Source organism: Astyanax mexicanus, chromosome 2 (assembly GCF_023375975.1).
Source record: "Astyanax mexicanus isolate ESR-SI-001 chromosome 2, AstMex3_surface, whole genome shotgun sequence".
Lineage (NCBI taxonomy): Eukaryota > Metazoa > Chordata > Actinopteri > Characiformes > Acestrorhamphidae > Astyanax > Astyanax mexicanus.
Genome location: NC_064409.1, coordinates 54,784,870 through 54,803,718, shown reverse-complemented (window position 1 = coordinate 54,803,718; position 18,849 = coordinate 54,784,870). Strand labels below are relative to the sequence as shown.

The 18,849-nt window shown below is 38.0% G+C and overlaps 1 protein-coding gene across 2 annotated transcripts; it reads left to right on the top strand.

Moving 5' to 3' along the window:
• Nucleotides 1-1,980: 1,980 nt before the first annotated feature.
• iqub (IQ motif and ubiquitin domain containing) lies at nt 1,981-18,255 on the top strand. 2 transcript variants are annotated; one of them, XM_022672249.2, is made up of 12 exons: nt 1,981-2,448; nt 5,383-5,517; nt 7,042-7,209; nt 7,326-7,501; nt 8,955-9,110; nt 9,980-10,190; nt 10,450-10,625; nt 11,544-11,714; nt 12,334-12,510; nt 13,328-13,576; nt 14,693-14,878; nt 17,985-18,255. In XM_022672249.2, exons 1-12 carry the CDS (start codon nt 2,127-2,129, stop codon nt 18,150-18,152), a joined length of 2,295 nt encoding a protein of 764 aa, XP_022527970.2. In that variant the 5' UTR covers nt 1,981-2,126; the 3' UTR covers nt 18,153-18,255. The 2 variants fall into 2 exon arrangements, with proteins under 2 accessions (XP_022527970.2, XP_049330548.1); XM_049474591.1 differs by lacking the exon at nt 11,544-11,714.
• Nucleotides 18,256-18,849: the final 594 nt, after the last annotated feature.

Genomic DNA, 18,849 nt, shown 5'->3' with positions numbered 1-18,849 from the left:
AAAACTGAAACTCTTTCAGAGGCTGTGCATGTGACGTAAGTACGTAAAGATGCGTACCATGGCCAGGCACGAAAAAATTAAAACATTGACACAAGTGATGTTGCAGCAATGTTTAAAAACATAAAATAAATGTGGTCTAAAAACATCAAGAAAAACTTGACAGAGTGAATGTTCAGAAAACCTTCTACGAGTCAAAAATTGTTAGCTGGGACATGGTTAGCTGTGTCCAAATGTTTGTAAATGGGCTTTCCATTTGTTCTGGAACATTGTTACAGAACATACTGTATTAGAACAATGACTTTAAAAACAACCTTCAAATACACTCTAATAAGAATAGCAAGCATGTAGAATTCACTGGGCTTTGGCCAGACTAATGTTATCAGGACATTCAGCACTGAAGTAATGTAGGTCAGTCAACTCTTGACCTAAAAATGTTATCATACTGACACTTAGTAGATAAAATCCTTTATTGGCATCCCTCATGAACTGGAAGGTTACAATGACCAGGTTGATGGAGGGAACATTGTTTTAAATGGACACAGCCTGGCGCAGTGTAGACTGACTGAGATAAGATACATCACCCAATGCCCCTCCCATTTTTTTTTTTTTTTTGGCTTTTTCAAATTTGAGCTGAGGGTGGAATCTGCCAAAATCAGGGGGCTTAGTTCCCCTTTAAGGATTCTCCAGAAACAAACACTTGAAAGGCAGCGGCTACATAAGTCATAATATCTGCATAATTTACATCACAAAGTGATGTAAAAAACAAAAAACAAAAAAACACAGTGCTTGTATGAAATGTAAACAAGTATGCTGCACCCACAAAAGACAGGTTAAATTGATATTTTTCTGATATAACTATCAGACTGCTCGGTCTATTGGCATATTCTGCCAAATCTGTGCCATTTCTGTCCCCAGGAAAGTACATGTATAAATGTGCCCACAAAATAACTGTCAAATACATTTTATTATTAAGCATAGTGTATTGTACATTGACCAAATCGCAAAAGTAAGATATGTAATTAAAAAACATTAGTAAAAACAACTTAGAACTACTTAGAACATTGACAAATAGCATTTGTTACCTGTCCCCGCTCTCTAACTATAAACTTTAACAATTAAATTTATTTTTTTGCATTGTTGTGTAACTTGCTTTTAAACATGTTTTTTAAATGTCACATGAGTTTTATAACCATTGGCTTAGAAACCCTGTAAAAAAATAGTTAAAGCTGCATGAGTTTGACCAGTACCTGTTTTGAATATTTAAATATACAGGTCTGGAAAAAAATAAGAGACCATTAAAAAATGATGAGTTTCTTTAAATTTACCAAATTGATCATCTCTGGAATATAATCAAGAGGAAGATGATCACAAGGACGATCACAAGCCATCAAACGAAATTGAACTGCTTAAAATTTTGCACCAGGAGTGGCATAAGGTTAAAGATATATGGTTAAATAACAGGGTTATTCTACCAGACATTGATTTCTGAACTCTTAAAACTTTATGAATATAAACTTGTTTCATTTTTTTTTTTTGCATTATTTTAGGTCTGAAAGCTCTGCGTCTTTTTTGTTATTTCAGCCATTTCTCATTTTCTGCAAATAAATGCTCTATATGACAATATTTTTATTTGAAACTTTGTCCGTAGTTTATAGAATAAAACAACCAGGTTCGTTTTACTTAAACATATACCTATAAATAGTACAACCAGAGGAACTGATTCAGAAACTGAAGTGGTCTATTAATTTTGTTTCCCCAGAGCTGTATGTGATATTAAGATTTAGAGTTGAAAAAATAAGTTTAATTTGGAGTTACAACAAGCAAATTGCACCCTTTCGGTGGAATGGCACTATTATATTTGTCTGCGAAGGTTTAAATGATATATTTCACTGGTATATGTATATTATGAAAAAGCCTCAAAGCTGCGCAGACTGAGCTGAGAGCGGTTCACCTCCACGCGGGGTCACGTGACGGCGCAGTTACCACAGCAGCGCCCAAACACTGCGCGCACCTCAGCCTGGTCTTCTGAAACTGTTCCTCTAGCGATCACTTTCCTGTTTAGATGTGTATTTAGACAGCAAGCTGTTTTATCCGGGTTATATTGTGAGTGTGGGTCTGTCAGAGAGATGGAGGAGCGCGACACAGCCTCAGAACCAGACCACAGCACAGAGGCGGGGAACTTATACACAGCGGTTCCGCCCCAGAGCTCCTCACAGGTCCAGAGCTCCTCACAGACCCAGGCTGAACCGGAGGAACCCGCTGAGGAACAGCCTGATCAACAGCCTGAGATGAAAGTGGTGATCAGGACTTTAACCCCATCACTGACCTCAGATCAGGAGATCCAGCTGGATCCAGCACCTCCAGACCCCAGTCAGGACGCACTGATCCCGCAGGAGAGTGAAGTAATAATCCAGGAGTCTGATGATGTTGGAAACTCAACAGCAACAGGTGAGTTAATAACCCTTCTGTAAATTCAGCTCCAGACCAGGCCTGGGCTGCACCAATATTAACTTCTTAAGTACCTAAGTCATTAGTTAACAAAATAATTTGTTTCAAACTATCAATTAATTTAATTCAGTCTAATTTTATTCATGTAGCACTTTTTACTACAAATGTTTTCAAAAGCAGCTTTACAGAGAAACAAGTCCAAGCCTCTTATGAGTAAAAGCACCACTATGACAGTGTCAACAGTGGCCAGGACAAACTCCCTATAATAAGAAGAATAAACCCTAGGAGGAACCAAGACTCTGTCAGAGGAACCCACCCCCTTCTGATCAACCTGGACAGCACAAATAAATAACATAACAAAAATAGGAGTACAGAGAAATATAGAAACAAGTTGTAAGATATGAGTGCGAGTAGGTGATGGGCACATAATTGATAATAAGGAACTATAGCTAAAGTAGAAAGAGGTTTTGGGTTATGAGTGAGAGTAGGTAATGGGCACATATTCAGTGGTAATGTTTAAGAGAAGTTATAGCTAAAGTAGAAAAAAGGTTCTGAGTTTATTTTAGTGTAAATAGGTAATGGGCACATAATGGATAATGGAGAACTGTAGCTAATGTAGAAACAGGTTAACGTTAACGCTGGAGAAATGCATCACAGCGATCAGTGGAGAGCCAGGCTGGGCAACATCAGAAACTGGGGATGTTGATACATGTGAAAGTGATAGATATAAAGAAAATAAAGAAAAAGGGGATTAGAATGGTTTTGTTAGAGTAAGAGGTCTAATGCTGGAAAGCTGGAACCATGGATGGACACCTCCAGGCATGCAGACTGGGCAGCTCAGTACATGTGAAAGAGATAGAGAGAGAGAAGAGATGGAGGAAAAAAGGGATTAGAATGGTTGTGTAAAACTCTGCTGAAGAAGCCTGTTACAAGAGCACAGCGACAGGAACCACAGATGGACACCGATGTGTGACCTGTAAGAAAAATAAGGACAAGAACAATAATGATTAAATCCCTGTAATCAGAGAAAGTAAAAGACAGTAATAGTATGGCTGCAGGCTACAGGGAACCATTATGATAAAAAATATCCAAAAGCTTGAGTAAGAAGAAAGTTTTTAGTCTATATTTAAAGACTAAGTGTGTGTCTGAGGCCCGTATATTAATAGGGAGGTTGTTCCAGCTTTATAAAAGAAAGCTCTTCCTCCTTAATTTTTTTTCCTAATACGTGGCAATGGGACTGATAATAGGCTAGCCTTGAAATAACTTATTTTACTACAGAAAAAAATGTTTTTCACCTACACTTGTGGCCTCTACAGTCCAAGGCCTGTTAAATGGATTTAACAAAAACATAGTAGAATTTTGAGAACACTGTACACTCCCATAATGCTTCATGATTTATAGTAAACATCACTGCTTACTATGAAAGCTGAAATGTGTCCCAAAACACATTTTGAGTTTTGCTACTAAGCAACAGACAGCCAAACAAAAAGGAGCAGACAGCGAGTAGTTCATTATTAATGTGAGGATTATGTCTGTAAACTTCAGTAACTTTAAGTTCAGACCTTCAGGTGTTCGTGTTTAAGTGACCAGAGCGGTGCATGTTACTGATGAGGGAGTGTTTCACCGCTACTTTCCACCGTGAAATACATAGTCTCTTCCTATGTAGTGCAACACTAATGAGGTAGTAGGAAACAATTTCGGTCACAGCCTATGATTCAGGTGGATGAAGAACTACTTGCCTTAATTCACCAACTAATTTGCCTTAATTACTTCAGTATTTATTAGTGACCCATCTTTGAAAAACAACCCAACAATTTCAACATGAACATCTCATTTGCTGTTTGATTTAATTTGAACATTTTTTTTACATTAACAGACCTCTATTTCAATTACCCACACATCAGATCAAACAGATTAGATAAATGAATAAATCACACAAAATCAAACTGAAGTGTTTTATTTTTGTTCTTGGCAGTAATTATCCTTATGCTGACACAGTCACAAAACAGCCAAGAGCTCATCACAAATAGATGAAAACAAGGTGGCTTGTGCACACAAAGCCTCAAGAAACAAACCTTTTTGTTTTAACCACTTGTATGGATAGCTTCATAGCTTCATAGCTTCATAGCTTCATAGCTTCATAGCTTCATAGCTTCATAGCTTCATAGCTTCATAGCTTCATAGCTTCATAGCTTCATAGCTTCATAGCTTCATAGCTTCTCCAACAGTGATTCCCACACTTCGGGCTCCACTACTTCCTCTTTATAAACCCTTAGGCCCTCCCTCCAGGCCAATCCAACTAAAGAAGCTAAAATGAACTACATCGCCTCACATACAAATGAAATTGAAGGCTATAAGCCCAACTAGTATAAACACTGAAACATAGGATAAACACTGAAGCATAAATTAATAAATATTTCTATCAGACACATTGTAGAAACGTTAGGTTACACTAAAATACCCCCTGCCACAACTTCAGGAATGGTATGTCCCACTCCTAAAGGCGGGAAGCTTCCTTATAACTGAGCTGAATGGTACAGTTGCTTCTGTTTGAGAGTGTGTTGAAGTTACTGTTGTTGGTATTGATCTGTTTTAAACATTGCTAATCCAAATAAATGGAGTGGAAAGGCTGCTGGATTCTCCACAAGCTTATTCTTAAATTATTTCACCTAAATACAATAAATTCACCTTACTTAATTACATTAATTATTGACAACTTTTGAATTCTTTGTGTTTGAGTGTACATGCTCCAGTACATTATGCGTACAACTGCACTGCCAGTTACCAGTAAATTGGGCTCACATTATCTATCTGTGCTTGATCCAATTATATAAACATGTTGGCAGACTTCTCTGTGTCTCCTCTCAACAGCAGAGTGGAGGTGGAACAACTAAAGGCAGAAATTCTGTATTAAACCACATTCTGTTTTTACAGTGAAAATATTAATTATGCCAGAGGGGCACATGATGACCATGGCTTTTACCATAGGCCTCACAGCTCAGGATCTAAAGAATCATTTTGCAAGTGAACTGAGAGTACCATCGGATATTATCCAGATCAAATTGAACGGTAAGTTAAATTGCACCATTTTCCCTTTAAAGCAATAAAAGCAATGTATTGTCTAGCTTTGTGTATTTAATAGTTCCATCCATGTTGAAATGAACAAGATATAAGTATAAAATATATAAAAAAATATATAAAAAATATATATAAAAAGTATATTGGTATATTTCTTTGCACAGCATGAGTAATAGGGATGGGTAGATCAATTTCTCCTATCTTGATCCTCCAATTTTTTTAAGCAGTATTTTTAATGTTTGATGTTATGGAGCTCATTTTTAATGCTGAGAAAGCCTGTTTTTTAAATACTGGATAGTCTGTTTGAATATTTGGTGTAGCTTTAGCTTATTTTTAGTGAGAAAATGATGCAAAGCACATTTCCATGTTTCACACTGTAGCTAAAAAGTTGTTTTACAGACTGCACTAGGTTTGTTTAAATTTTCTCCTAAAAAGTATATGAACCCTTGTGGTGAGGATACAAAAAAAATCCTATTTTTGCTGGTATTGCTGCACAGTAAAACAGTTCAGCACCTTTTGCAGTGAAGTGGAGTTTCTAAATAGTTTTTCTATGCCAGGTGATGCAAATTTCAGTGCTTAGTAATATTTTATTCTTGCTTTAAATGTTAAAATAAATAATTAATCTTTAAAGCTGATGTCCATAAGATTTGGGATTTGTGGGATTTAGGGCCCTCTCTGGTGAGAAGGGTAATTGCACCGAACCTGTGGTTGAATAATTTTAAACTGGGTGGGTGTGATGCAGTCTCCTTTTAGAGCAGATGAATCTGATTCAAAGTTATGTTCAGTCAGAGAGAGAGAGTGCACAGTCAGAAACTGCTGATGGAAATGTCTTCAGAGGATGTAAGAGAGTTATTATATACAGTGGTCAGTTTTGTCAGTGTAAGTAAATGAGCTACTGAGGTCCGAGTTCCCCATTCTGAAGTCTCCATTGCTCTACCAGCCGCTCATGTTCAGTAAAACTGAGCTGACTTCTGTTTTACAGGCTGTACATGTGATGCAAGTATGTAAAGACGCATAATGTGGCCAGAAAAACTCCAATGAAAAGCGACCAGACACTCCAGTTTTTAGAATGAATATATTAGGCTTAACAGGGGTGGTCATTCCAGCACACTGGTATCATTATACACACTATTCTTTTCCCTTCTACATTTAGAAATGCTTCTGCTTTCAGTTTAGAAACAGTACGGACTGCCACCTGAATGCCTCCTGTAAATCAGTTCATCTTCTACTCACTGAACTATTTACAGTAAGAGACACTTTGATCTGGATGTGCAAACTTTTGCATGCTTCTGTAAGAGAGGAGCAACAGTTTTTATATTGGGATTTGTTGTCGGTTTTTTTTTTTTTTTTTTAAGTAAATATCTTTTCCTGACTAGTGGGGCAGCATCCCCTTGCTACCAGGATAGTGATAGTAGCAATAGCGATAGAATATAAACAGACTGGGTTTTTTTTATTTATTATTTGAAATTGATGTTCAGTCAAATTCTAATTTGTTTTTGCTGTTTTGGTTCTCAGGCGTGGCTATAGAGAACCAGCAGACGCTGATGAGCCTGGGAGTGCAGCCCCACGGCACAGTCCAGTTGGAAATGAGCTCATTAGATCCTGAAAATTACCCCATCAAGCCAGTTAAACCACAGCAGGAGTGCAGCATGCCTGATGTCATTACTGTCAGAGTGCAGACAGGTCAGTCGAAGATTTTATCCTCCCAGCATTCATGCACATGTGCTTTATTGCTGATGTCCAATCAAACTTTTTTTTTTTTTTTTTTGTCACTTTGTGTCTCCCTCTGTTCTCTTTAGACGTGAACACTTTTCAGGATGTGGTTGTGGAGATAGAGAGAGCTACTCAAAAGAAGCCTTTCCTGGGAGGATATCGTCACAAGATCAGTAAAACTGATTATCACCATGCTGCAGTGCAGACTGTAGCCAAGAGGAGGCCCGATAGGGGTGTGGAGATGTTTAGCAAGGATACACAGGTACAGATAGCTTACATACACTGTATAATAAACATTAATAAAAACATTGTTTTCTTTGGTAACACTTCACTTTGATGGTCCATTTGATGATTCTCACCTGACGTGTCTATTAAATTCAGTTGAACTGAAAGGTGAAAGTAAATGATTCTCTATTGAATGTAACCCTAACTCTAACCCAAACTCCAATCTTTACATTTTAGCACTGGGTTTAGGGTTAGATTTAAAGTTTAGGTTAGGGTTAGGGTTAGAGTTAAGTGTAGGGTTAGATTTTAGGGTTGGTTAAGGTTAGGGTTAGATTTTAGGGTTGATTTAAAGGTAAAGGTTAGGGTTAGGCGTAGGGTTAGATTTTAGGGTTGATTAAGGGTTAAGGTTGGGGTTAGGTGTAGGGTTAAATTTTAGGGTTGATTAAGGGTTAAGGTTAGGGTTGATTACGGTTTAGGGTTAGGTGTAAAGTTGGATTTAAAGTTTAGGTTAGGGTTAGGTGTAGGGTTAAAGTTTAGGGTTGATTAGGGTTAAGGTTAGGGTTAGGCGTAGGGTTAAATTTTAGGGTTGATCAAGGGTTAAGCTTAGGGTTAGGTGTTGGGTTAGATTTTATGGTTGATTAAGGGTTAAGGTTAGGGTTAGGTGTAGGGTTATGTTCTATTTTGAATCTTTACACTCATCATATGGTTAAGTTGCAGTTAATAGAATGTTAGTTGAATGTCAGTTAAGCATCAACAAGGCCATAAAATGGACCATTCAAGTAAAGTGTTACCTTTTCTTTAATACTGTAAAGTAACTAAACCTCTTAACCTGTAGATTAGTTAAGGGTAGCTTAGTATATGGGACCTGCTTATAGCTTAGTTATATATAGTAGTTATATAACTTATAACTACTGGTACATAAATGTATTTTTGTTTCATAATAGTAGTTTCATAGTAGATACTGAGTAATTTACAGTAACTAATACTAATTTACAGTAACTAATACTAAGTCTAAAGTAAATAAGTTTATAGTGACTTGACCCCTACGCTTATTATAAAAAAAAGTAAATAATAATATAAAGACTAGAGGTAATGTGGTTACGTAACTTATTTAACAGACTTATTTTTTCAAGAAAAACACTCTGTAACTGTAAAATTGGTGAAATGAATGAGGTGCTTGTGGATCCTTGATATGAGCAGGCTAACACTTCAAACATCAGCTTCTAAACTTTAACACTGTTACATAACACAGGCTACTCATCAACAAGCTCTACTACAGCCAAAACACTTCTTGCTGGTTTGTTTGGGGGTATTCACGAGGTTGCCATTCTTATGATGTCAGTTTAATTTGTTAATTTTTGACTCGTTAGCAACCTCATCAAGTGTCCCCACGATTTCGGTGCATACAGACGTCAGAGCTTTTATATAGTCCATGCAGGTGCACAGCTTTTATCTAATTACTGCATTAATCTGTGATCTCCCATCTCCAGACAGTGGTGCTGAAGAGCCAGGCTCAACAATGCACCATAAACACGTCCACTCAGATGACTAAGATTGGTCTGTACGTGTCCAACATGAAGGACAAGCTTCTAACTCCTGGTACCTACATCACTGCAGACCAACTCCACAGCACGAGGCTGAAAGCTGTATGTGTATATGTCTGTCTGTCTGTGTCTGTGTGTCTTTGTCTCTATGGGTCTGTCTGTCTGTCTGTTTGTCCGTCTGTTTGTCTGTCCGTGTGTACGTCTGTCTGTGCCTGCGACTGTGCATGCGATTCTGTCTGTCTGTGTCTGTCTGTCTGTCTGTCTGTCTGTGTCTGTCTTTCCGTGTGTATCTGTCTGTCCTTGCGACTGCCTGAGCATGCGACTATGTCTGTCTGTGTGTGTCTGTCTTGCATCTGTCTGTCTGTCTGTCTGTCTCTGTCTGTCTGTCTCTGTCTGTCTGTCTGTCTACATGTGTCTCTGTCTGTGGGTCTGTCTGTCTGTGTGTGTCTGTCTGTCTGCATGTGTCTCCATCTGTCTGTCTGTGTCTCTGTCTGTCTGTCTTTCTGTCTGTGTGTCTCTGTCTGTCTATTTGTCTGTGTGTCTCTGTCTGTCTGCGTGTATGTGTGTCTGTCTGTGTGTGTGTCTCTGTCCATTGGTATGTTTGTCTGTCCGTGTCTGTCTGTCTGTTTGTCTGCATGTGTGTCTCTGTCTGTCTGTGTCTCTGTCTGTCTGTCTGTCTGTCTATCTGTTTGTGTGTCTCTGTCCATTTGTCTGTGTTTTGTCTGTGTCTGTCTGTCTGTCTGTATGTGTGTTTCTGTCTGTTTGTGTCTCTGTCTGTCTGTCTATCTGTCTGTGTGTCTCTGTCCATCTGGCTGTGTCTCTCTCTGTCTGTCTGTCTTTCTGTGTGTCTCTTTCTGTCTGTGTGTTTCTGTCTGTGTCTCTGTCTCTCTGTCTGTGTGTCTCTGTCTCTCTGTCTGTCTGCGTGTATCAGTCAGTCATGATTCTGACTGTGTTTGTTTACGTGTTTTTAGGTAATAACGATACAGACGTACACTCGGCGCTGGCGGGCCCAGCGCTTGACTGCTCAGCTGAGGCTAGATAAGGAGCTGCAGCTGGTCAGGATGGAGAGAGAGGAGAGGAGGAAGATAGAGGAGAAAGAGGAGCAGATTAGGGATGAGTACTGCAGGAGAATGAACCCACGGAAAAAGGAGGACTTTGCTTTGCTCTACAGCGCACTTGAAAGTAAGCATGTGTTTAAATTAGAGTGTCTATCTAGCTATCTCTTGGTCTGTCGGTCTAGCTACAGTTCTGTTTTTAGTGTATGACTTAAATAAAAAAAAAATAAATAAATAATCAGTACATTTTTAATGTGATTGTCATTCCCAGCCCTAGTGTTGAGTTTTTTTGTCTGTATTTAATATGTAATGACACTGCAGTGTGAGCATTTCTGTGCATCACTGTGAGTGTGTGTTTGTACTCAGCGTGTCTCTGTGTGTGTTAGAGTGGAGGCAGGACGAGGTGGAGCGCATCAATGCCACTCTGAGTGGAGCTGAGCGGAAGGCAGCACTGTGTGTTCTCCTGAAGGAGGAGACACAGCTCATCGCTTCTATTGGATCCCACCGAATCACTGCAGGAGAGAGAAATCAGGAGAAAGCAGTACAAGTCTTTCTCAACAAGGTCTGCTTCCCACTGGAAGACAGCTTTATTATATACTGTACAGAAGAAATGTGCAAGAAATGTGCAGGTCAACTTCAGTCATCGCAGTAATGGTCTTGATTTTTTTTCATATGAACGAACAGAGCATAAAGCTTTTCACTGCTAGTTGTACCGTGTATGACTGTATTAAATGGGCATCCCACTTCTCCTGCAATTTATGGGATTCTCCCTCATACTCATACATATCAGCACCTGTCTGATGCCCTCAAATGATTTACGATATCTCAGATTGGGACATTATATTGTCGCTGTCCAAAGAAAAATGAGCATCTCCGATTTTGTCGATTTTTAGATTACAACATTATTTCAACAAAAAGATGTCCCTTATACTGGTAGTTTTTCTTGATGTATGGACCAACAGAATTTCTCCAAAATGAGCTAAAATAAAATGTTTTTACATAGACTCCCATTAAAAGTTAAAAAGGTTTTGTCTCTCTCCTGTAACATTGATGTTTTGAAGATACTTGTTTTTCTTGGACAGTGACGATATGTTGGGCTCAATTTTTCATACTTTCTTTTAGTGATTATGATCGCACAAGTATGCATCTTGTATTTCAAAATTGAAATGTTAAGTAAATGCAAACAGACCTTCCTATCTGGTTACTGACATTGTGTGACACATCATTATTTACAAAAATTTTACTCTATTGTGGCAAACAGCTAAATCTAAATTTGTGGTCTTGTATTCTTAAAACACTAATTTTCTGAATTGAAAATCTAAATGAAATCCATGCTGATTTGACATTAGAAACAACCTTGCTATGCTTATTGTAAATCTAAATCTTACAAGTGAAATGCACAAATAAAGAAGCACATTTAAACGAATAAAAAATAAATAAATTTCTTTTATTAAAAACTCTCACTTTTGCTCTGGTGCAGTGTGCAGCCCCTAAGACATGGCGAGCGTTTGATGGAACGATGACCCAAATGGACACTCCAGAAAGCATCAGGGCTAAAGAGCTTCGAGATCTTTACAACAGCATCAACCTGAATTACTTAAGCCAGGAGGAGCGGCTTGACGTCCTCCTCACTCTCAAACACACTGTCAAGGTAGCGTTTCTTTACTCGTGCCTACCTTTAGGCTGACACTTGATTTATGCTAGTTACAGTTATGCTGTTGAATGCTTTATTTTAAAAAATGCACAATTTTTGACTTGGAGATCTACCAGACCTTTGTCACTGGTTATAATATGGTCATTGGTCAGTTCACATGGACAATTCTGTCCAGATGCTGCAAGTCATGATTATTAATGCCTTAAAACAACATGTACAGGGAACAACATTCCAGGAATGTTAAATGCTCACACAATTTCAGAAATTAAATATATAATCCATCTGGCATCTGTCTATCAGACCTCCCTCAAACTCTGATAATTTCATTTACAAGTCAACACCTCACAACTTCTATAGGTATAGGCATTCCCAAGTCTCCTCTGAGGTATCCTTTCATGTTCAGTTTACATAAACTTTGGCAGTTTGATTCCAAACATAATCAAACACATCTGTCAGGAGCATCTGAATTGAAATTCCAAACTGAACTGTGTGTTGTGTGCTGAACTTTTCACAGTGGTAAATCTCCAGAATCATGCCTGGGCATCGCTGCTCTGCTTCACCAGATTCCTTTTTATGCTCTGTGTGTGTGTGTGTGTGTGTGTGTGTGTGTGAACAGGAGCATGACTGTAAGCTAACCAAGCAGATAGTGGAGTTGATTGACAGGGAGGCTGACCTGCTGCTGAGAGGAGTGAAGGAGAGTAATCTGGAGGGGCTGAGGAAGAGAATAGCCACCCTCTTTCTTCAGTACATCAAAACCCCCACTTTCAACCCCCAGGTGTCCAGATTTTTGCAGGTATGTTCTTCTGGCTAATGCTTTTTTCACCTTGCAAACTCATTCTAACTTCTAAAATACAATATAGACAGTATAGATACAATATACAGTATTTGAAAAAGCATGTGAACCCTTTGGGATTACTCGGATTTCTGCATAAACTGGTCATAAAATGCATTCCGTTCTTCATCTAAATCGCAACAATAGACAAACAGAGTCTGCTTATACTAATACAGCACAGTTTAGTTTAAGCCGTCTGTTTGTCTGTTGTCGTGACTTGAAAATGAAGATCAGAACACCTTTCTGGACCAATTTATGCAGAAATCCAAGGAATCCCAAAGTGTTTACATACTGTATATATTGTCACTGTTAGCCTTAATTAAATTCAGTGGGATAATCTATTTTTTCCATAGAGCAAACTTGCTCTTGCTCTGTGTTGTATCAAAGTAGCATATTCTAAACATTCATTTAATCCCTAGTTTTGTATCTTTTTCTGTAATTAGAAGTTGGTTGCTTGATTTTTTTATTAAAGTACCTCATTGTTAAGCCTAATGTTATATACCAGCCATAACATTAAAGCCACCTCCTTGTTTTTACGATCATTGTTCATTTTATGCACCTATATGGTAAAAGGAGCTGATCAAAGAAATAGTCAATTAAGAAACAAGCAGGTGGTGACATGTGCTCTTTCTTCAGATATTTGTAAATCTCATATGTATCATTTTCACAACATAGGTCATAAGAGACTCAAGAAGAGAAATCTTTTATTCAGTTAGTTTGATTATCGCGTACAGATTTATCAGTTATAATCGTTTATTGTCCTGTTCTCCTGCCACAGGTGCCACAGGATCCAGCACAGCTGAAGAAGAACATCTACTTCTGTCGTGGCTGCAGTAGTTACCTGCTCTCCACTGACTTCGCTCTGACGGCAAGCGCGCGGGTGGTGGGGCTTTGCCTGCAGTGCTCAGAGCTGGACAATGAGGCTCGATGCCAGAAGGATTCCTCTCATTACAAAACCATCCTCAAACGCCTACGTGAAACAGAGGCCGAATCCAGCCCAGACACCAAGATCACTTACCTCCTGCAGGTAGCTGATACATGTGTGTGTATCTGTGTATATACAGAGAACAAAAACAGAGACTTAAAAAAGACTTATTTGCTTAAGTGGTCTTTCAGCAAAAAAACATCTGTAGTGTGTATGTCGTCCTCAGAAGAGGAGTAATGCATATAGAGATGGACACTATGATAGTATTTTTTTTATAGTATACTTATTGGGAATATTACAAGTACTTAAAAGTCACTGACTAAACTGTACATTTCATTAGACTGATATTAGTCCTGTTAAAATGGCTAATTATCAGCAAAAAAATGTTTTTTAGAATCTGTCAGTGTTGATGCATTTTGTCTGTTTGTCAAACACTGAGATAAATATTATGTATTGAGAAAATTGAGTTGCCCAGCTCTAAATTCATATCATAATTTTAGTTAGTGAGCAGCTCTGGAAAAAAATTAAGAGGCTACTTAAGTTTCTGAATCAGTTTCTCCGATTTTGCTATTTATAGGTATATGTTTGGGTAAAATTAACATTGTTGTTTTATTCTATGAACTACAGACATTTCACCCAAATTACAAATAAAAATAGCTTTCAGACCTCAAATAATGCAAAGAAAACAAGTTAATATTTAAAGAGTTTTAGAAATAAATATTTGGTGGAATAACCCTGTTTTTTAATCACAGTTTTAAGGCATCTTGGCATGTTCTCCTCCACCAGTCTTACACACTGCTTTTGGATAACTTTTGCACTCCTGGTGCAAAAATTCAAGCAGTTCAGCTTGGTTTGATGGTTTGTGATCATCCATCTTGCTCTTGATTATATTCCAGAGGTTTTCAATTAGCTAAAATCAAAGAAACTCAATTTTTAAGTGGTCTCCTATTTTTTCCAGAGCTGTATATTTGTTCCATTTTGTGAATTTCCTTACTTTGAAAATAATTGGTTATCTGTCACTGTTGATGCATTCTGTCTGTGTATCAAACACTGCGATAATAATTGTGTATTGAGAACATGCCTTATTATAAAATGCCTACCATATTGCCCAGTTCTACATTCATGTCATTATTTTAGTTAGTGATTTTATATTTATTTGTTCTGAGGGATAATCAGAGGCTTTTGTCATACTTGGGCTTGTCTGCATGTCTTCATTAGGAGCAGGATCTGCAGTATCTGGTGGATGTGGTGTGGGGGGCTCAGTCTGCTCTGTGTGCCTGGAATGACCTGCATGATCTGGTTCTGGTGCGCTGGGACAGGCACTGGGAGTGGAGCCCCTGGAACTGCATCCTGCTAACCAAAGACGAGGCTGCTACACACTACAAAGTTGAAAATATGGAGAAGGTACCGTGTATATAAACAATCTATATTGCAGTGCTTAATAGTGCAAAATAACACATTTATTTAGTATTTTACTTGGTTCTTGTATAATTCTTGTATATCTTGTATAATTAGTAAGTGTTACTTTGGTAGGCGAGTAGAAAGCACAAACACAATGTTACTGGTGTGATACAACATAAGCAAAACATTTGTTCCAGTCCAAAAATAGCTTTGAAAGTTTAGTCAAAGAATCTTCCGTCCAAAACAGGGTTTTTTGGAATGCATTGGATAATGAAAAAAACAAGGAAAATGAATTAAAGTTTACGAGAAAAACAGCGAGGCTTTAGAGTTCCAGACTGACCATCCTGCTTTGACTTTGGTCAGAAAGCTATCCACACCTACTGCTAACACCTCAGAGTTAGCAGGGCCCATACTGATCTAGGTGCTTTTAAGCTCTTAGCCAGCATATTTCAGCCTCCCTAAACTCCCTAAAGTCAGTCTAAACTTTTGTCTGACCTAGACAAGTCTCAATTCGTTAACTACGGGACCTCATCACTCGCTGTTCCACCCATCACGAGTGAGTAGTGTACATCCTCGAGGACGACCTGACCTAAAATGATGACTGGTCTCAACTTGTTTGATTAGCCTGTTCTCATCTTAATACAGGTGCCACAGGCATCTGTTTGTTAAGTCTGTTATGTTTTCTCCATCCTGCTCAGCTCAAAGCCCCCACTGTCCATGAGGTGAAAGTGTTATCTAGCTCAGAAAATGAAAAAAAAACTGTATTTGGATCTGGAAATAGCCAAGAAATAAAACATTTTATCAATTTATAATTTCTGACTGAATGCTGATTGAATACGGATTGCTTTCAATGTGAGATCATGTTTAGTCCTGTCTGCAGGGAATCCTTGCTTCAAAAGGCTATGAGTCTATGAGTCAGTAAGAAATGTAGGTCACAAAACATTCATTCAGTTACATATAGATCATCACTTACATTTACCCAGCTTACATATGAGAATGAATAGGGGTCAGACAGAAAGGCAAGTAAGTGGGCTGAGTAGAAAACATATTTAAGCTGAACTGATGGATTTCAATGGGAGTGTCTGACTGTATGTGGGCTTACTTAACCTCAAAAAGTCCCCGGAAACCTATTCCTGGATTTTTCTTTATCATCACTGGTACAACTTGAGAAGATCTCAGCTAAATTGCATTGCTTTGCATGTGTTTGCCGAATAGTAATACAAATTGGTTAAAGAATGAAAGAAAAAGCTCATGTAATTCCAACAGTAGAAAATCAGAGACTGGTATTTAGGGATTCAGCATCATAAGTATCTGTAATGAATATCTTTGAAGACTTAATTACCATCCTGAAGTATCCTGTACTCATTTAGAGTATAGAAGCATCTATACTCTTTCTCTATATAAGCTTATATACAGTACTTTTTAACTGATTCAGGTACATTTGTAGCAAGCGCCCAGCAGATGGCAGTGTTGAAGTCACCATGGTACATGAACAGCAAAAATTATTGCTCAATGTCTTTGACAGTGAACCAGACCACTAAAGAGTGCCTAATAGTATTAGTAATCTTTTTTATATATATAAACGATTTCTTCTAAAATGACCAATTATCTCCTTAAGTGTTTATTTCGTTACTAAGGTCTTAACAGACAAACTCTCAGTGCCAATTCTTACTCTTTAAGTTATCCTTCTATTAGTAATATGGCACATCAAGCTATTTTTTGCTTATCCATCAAAAAAAGAGAAAATATCTGTCTATGTAGGTAATTCTTGTTGCAAAACCTTAAAATTGTGGAACTTGATCTGAGAACTTAAACTAAGAATCCTACTCATATTTTTTAATTTAAAACTTGCAATCTGAAATGTATGCATGTATTCATAATGAAAGAACTATTAATAGAATAATAAAAGCTGTGCTGCCATGTTAAGTGTTTGCCAATTTAAAAAAAAAAAGTATGAATGTAATATTGTTCAGATATTATATATTTCTAAGTTTTCAGACCAGGCCGTACAAGTTCTCCAATTTTGTAACATACTTACCTCCATAATCTGCCCATTCAAACTGGGGATGCACAGATTTATTTATTTATTTATTTATTTTTTGGCTACTAATGCCACTTACCATCTACCATGCCACTTACATCACCACTGAATAAATTGAACAGCCTTATTTAACAGTATTGTGATTTAAAAAAAAAAAGGAATTACAAAACTACAATATATCCCAACTCATTGCTAAATTATTATATACCAGCATTCTTGCACTGTCATCAGTCATCAGTTGTTCATTGTTGTTTTACTGTGTTTAATTGCACTACTACTTTTTATTTTATTGTATTTTTTTATCTGTATCGTTATATATTAACCCTCTATTGTAACGTCTCTGTACTATGTATACCTGCTGCTACTGGATGTCCAGAATTTCCCTCTGGGATCAATAAAGTATCTAATACACATATACACATCAACAAAGCACCATACATTTTCCTTAGCTGTGCTGTCGTTGCTGGAAAAAAATCTAAAGTTAAAGGAAACACTGCAATATGGCTAGAATTTACTTAGTATTATTATTTTTTTTTAGGTTTTTTACTTACGATTGCCAAATATTAAATGCATTCATATTTCAACATTCAAAACATCTGGCAATAAGCAAAGGCAGTGCAGATCAGAGGACCATCTCGGGAATCCAAAAAGAAAATCAGTCTTAATGTAATTCACCATGAGTTTGGCACCAATATCAGCACCTGAGGTTATTTTGCTGCTGATTTGAGCTGAGTGATTTTGATTGGACACACTCAGAACACTCATTGAAAAAAGCCAGTAAATCTCATCATGCCTCTGTGAATGCTTGGCTATACTGTGTTTATCAGTTCATCAGTTAACTCCCCGAACCTGAAATAAAGTCATTTTACAGTTCATTTTATTTCAGTCTGTCAGGGATTCTCCCTCCCAGAGATAAGAGCATTGCACATGGAAGATATTGCTCTCGTATTCTAGTTGTTAATCTCTTCAACACGCATGCTGGCCCAATGCAATCTTTTTGTGTATTAAAAACAGAACGAACTCTGGTTTATAGGCTCTCTCTGATACCATCACATCACTACTTTGCAGGCATATGGGGAGGCGTTTATCCGTAACATCAGGCTTAAACACGCTCAGGCCCGGAAGTACTTCTCCCAGATACGCGCGATGGCTGAGTACGTTCATGATGGCGATTCAACTCCAGCAGCCCACAGCGACTTGCTGGTCACGAAACCCATCACTACATTAACCAAGTAGCTTCAGCAGAGGTCTTCAGGACTGTCTACAATTTTGCTTCTCAATGTATCTTGTCTTTATATATGTAAAACTCTAAACAATGCAATACACACTGATTTGCTAATGTCTGTGTTGAGTCTAGTTTCATTTTAAGAGTGCCCCTTCCTTGCCCCATTCCCATTTCTACCCCTATTCCTTGTTTTTTGAGTTTCCCCAGTTCCAAGGGGAAGTGGTTGAAATCCTACCCCACCCACACCCCACCATTAAGCTGCATGCGCTTAGAGGATGCACAATTGGCCCTGCTCCCTCTGGGTGGGTAGATGGCGCTCTCTCCCCACATCACTCCTACGGTGATGTCCACAGCACAGGACGTCTGTGAGCTGATGTATCAGAACCGAGCCGCTGCGCTTTCCTCTGAGCGTGCTGGCTGCTCAGCAATGCTGCATCAGTGAAAAGAAGCGGTGGCTAACTTCACATGTAATTGAGGAAGCATGTGTTAGTCTTCACCCTCCTGGTGTGTTGGGGCATTACTGGTGATAGGGGGAGTCCTATTGAGTGGGTTGGGTAATTTGCCATGTAAATTGGGGAGAAAATGGGAAAAATTAGAACTAAAATTTTATATATATATATGTATATATATATATACATATATATATAAAATAAAAAAAGAATAAATAAAAAAAGAATACTGCTAGCTGTGCTCTGTAGACCACAGACC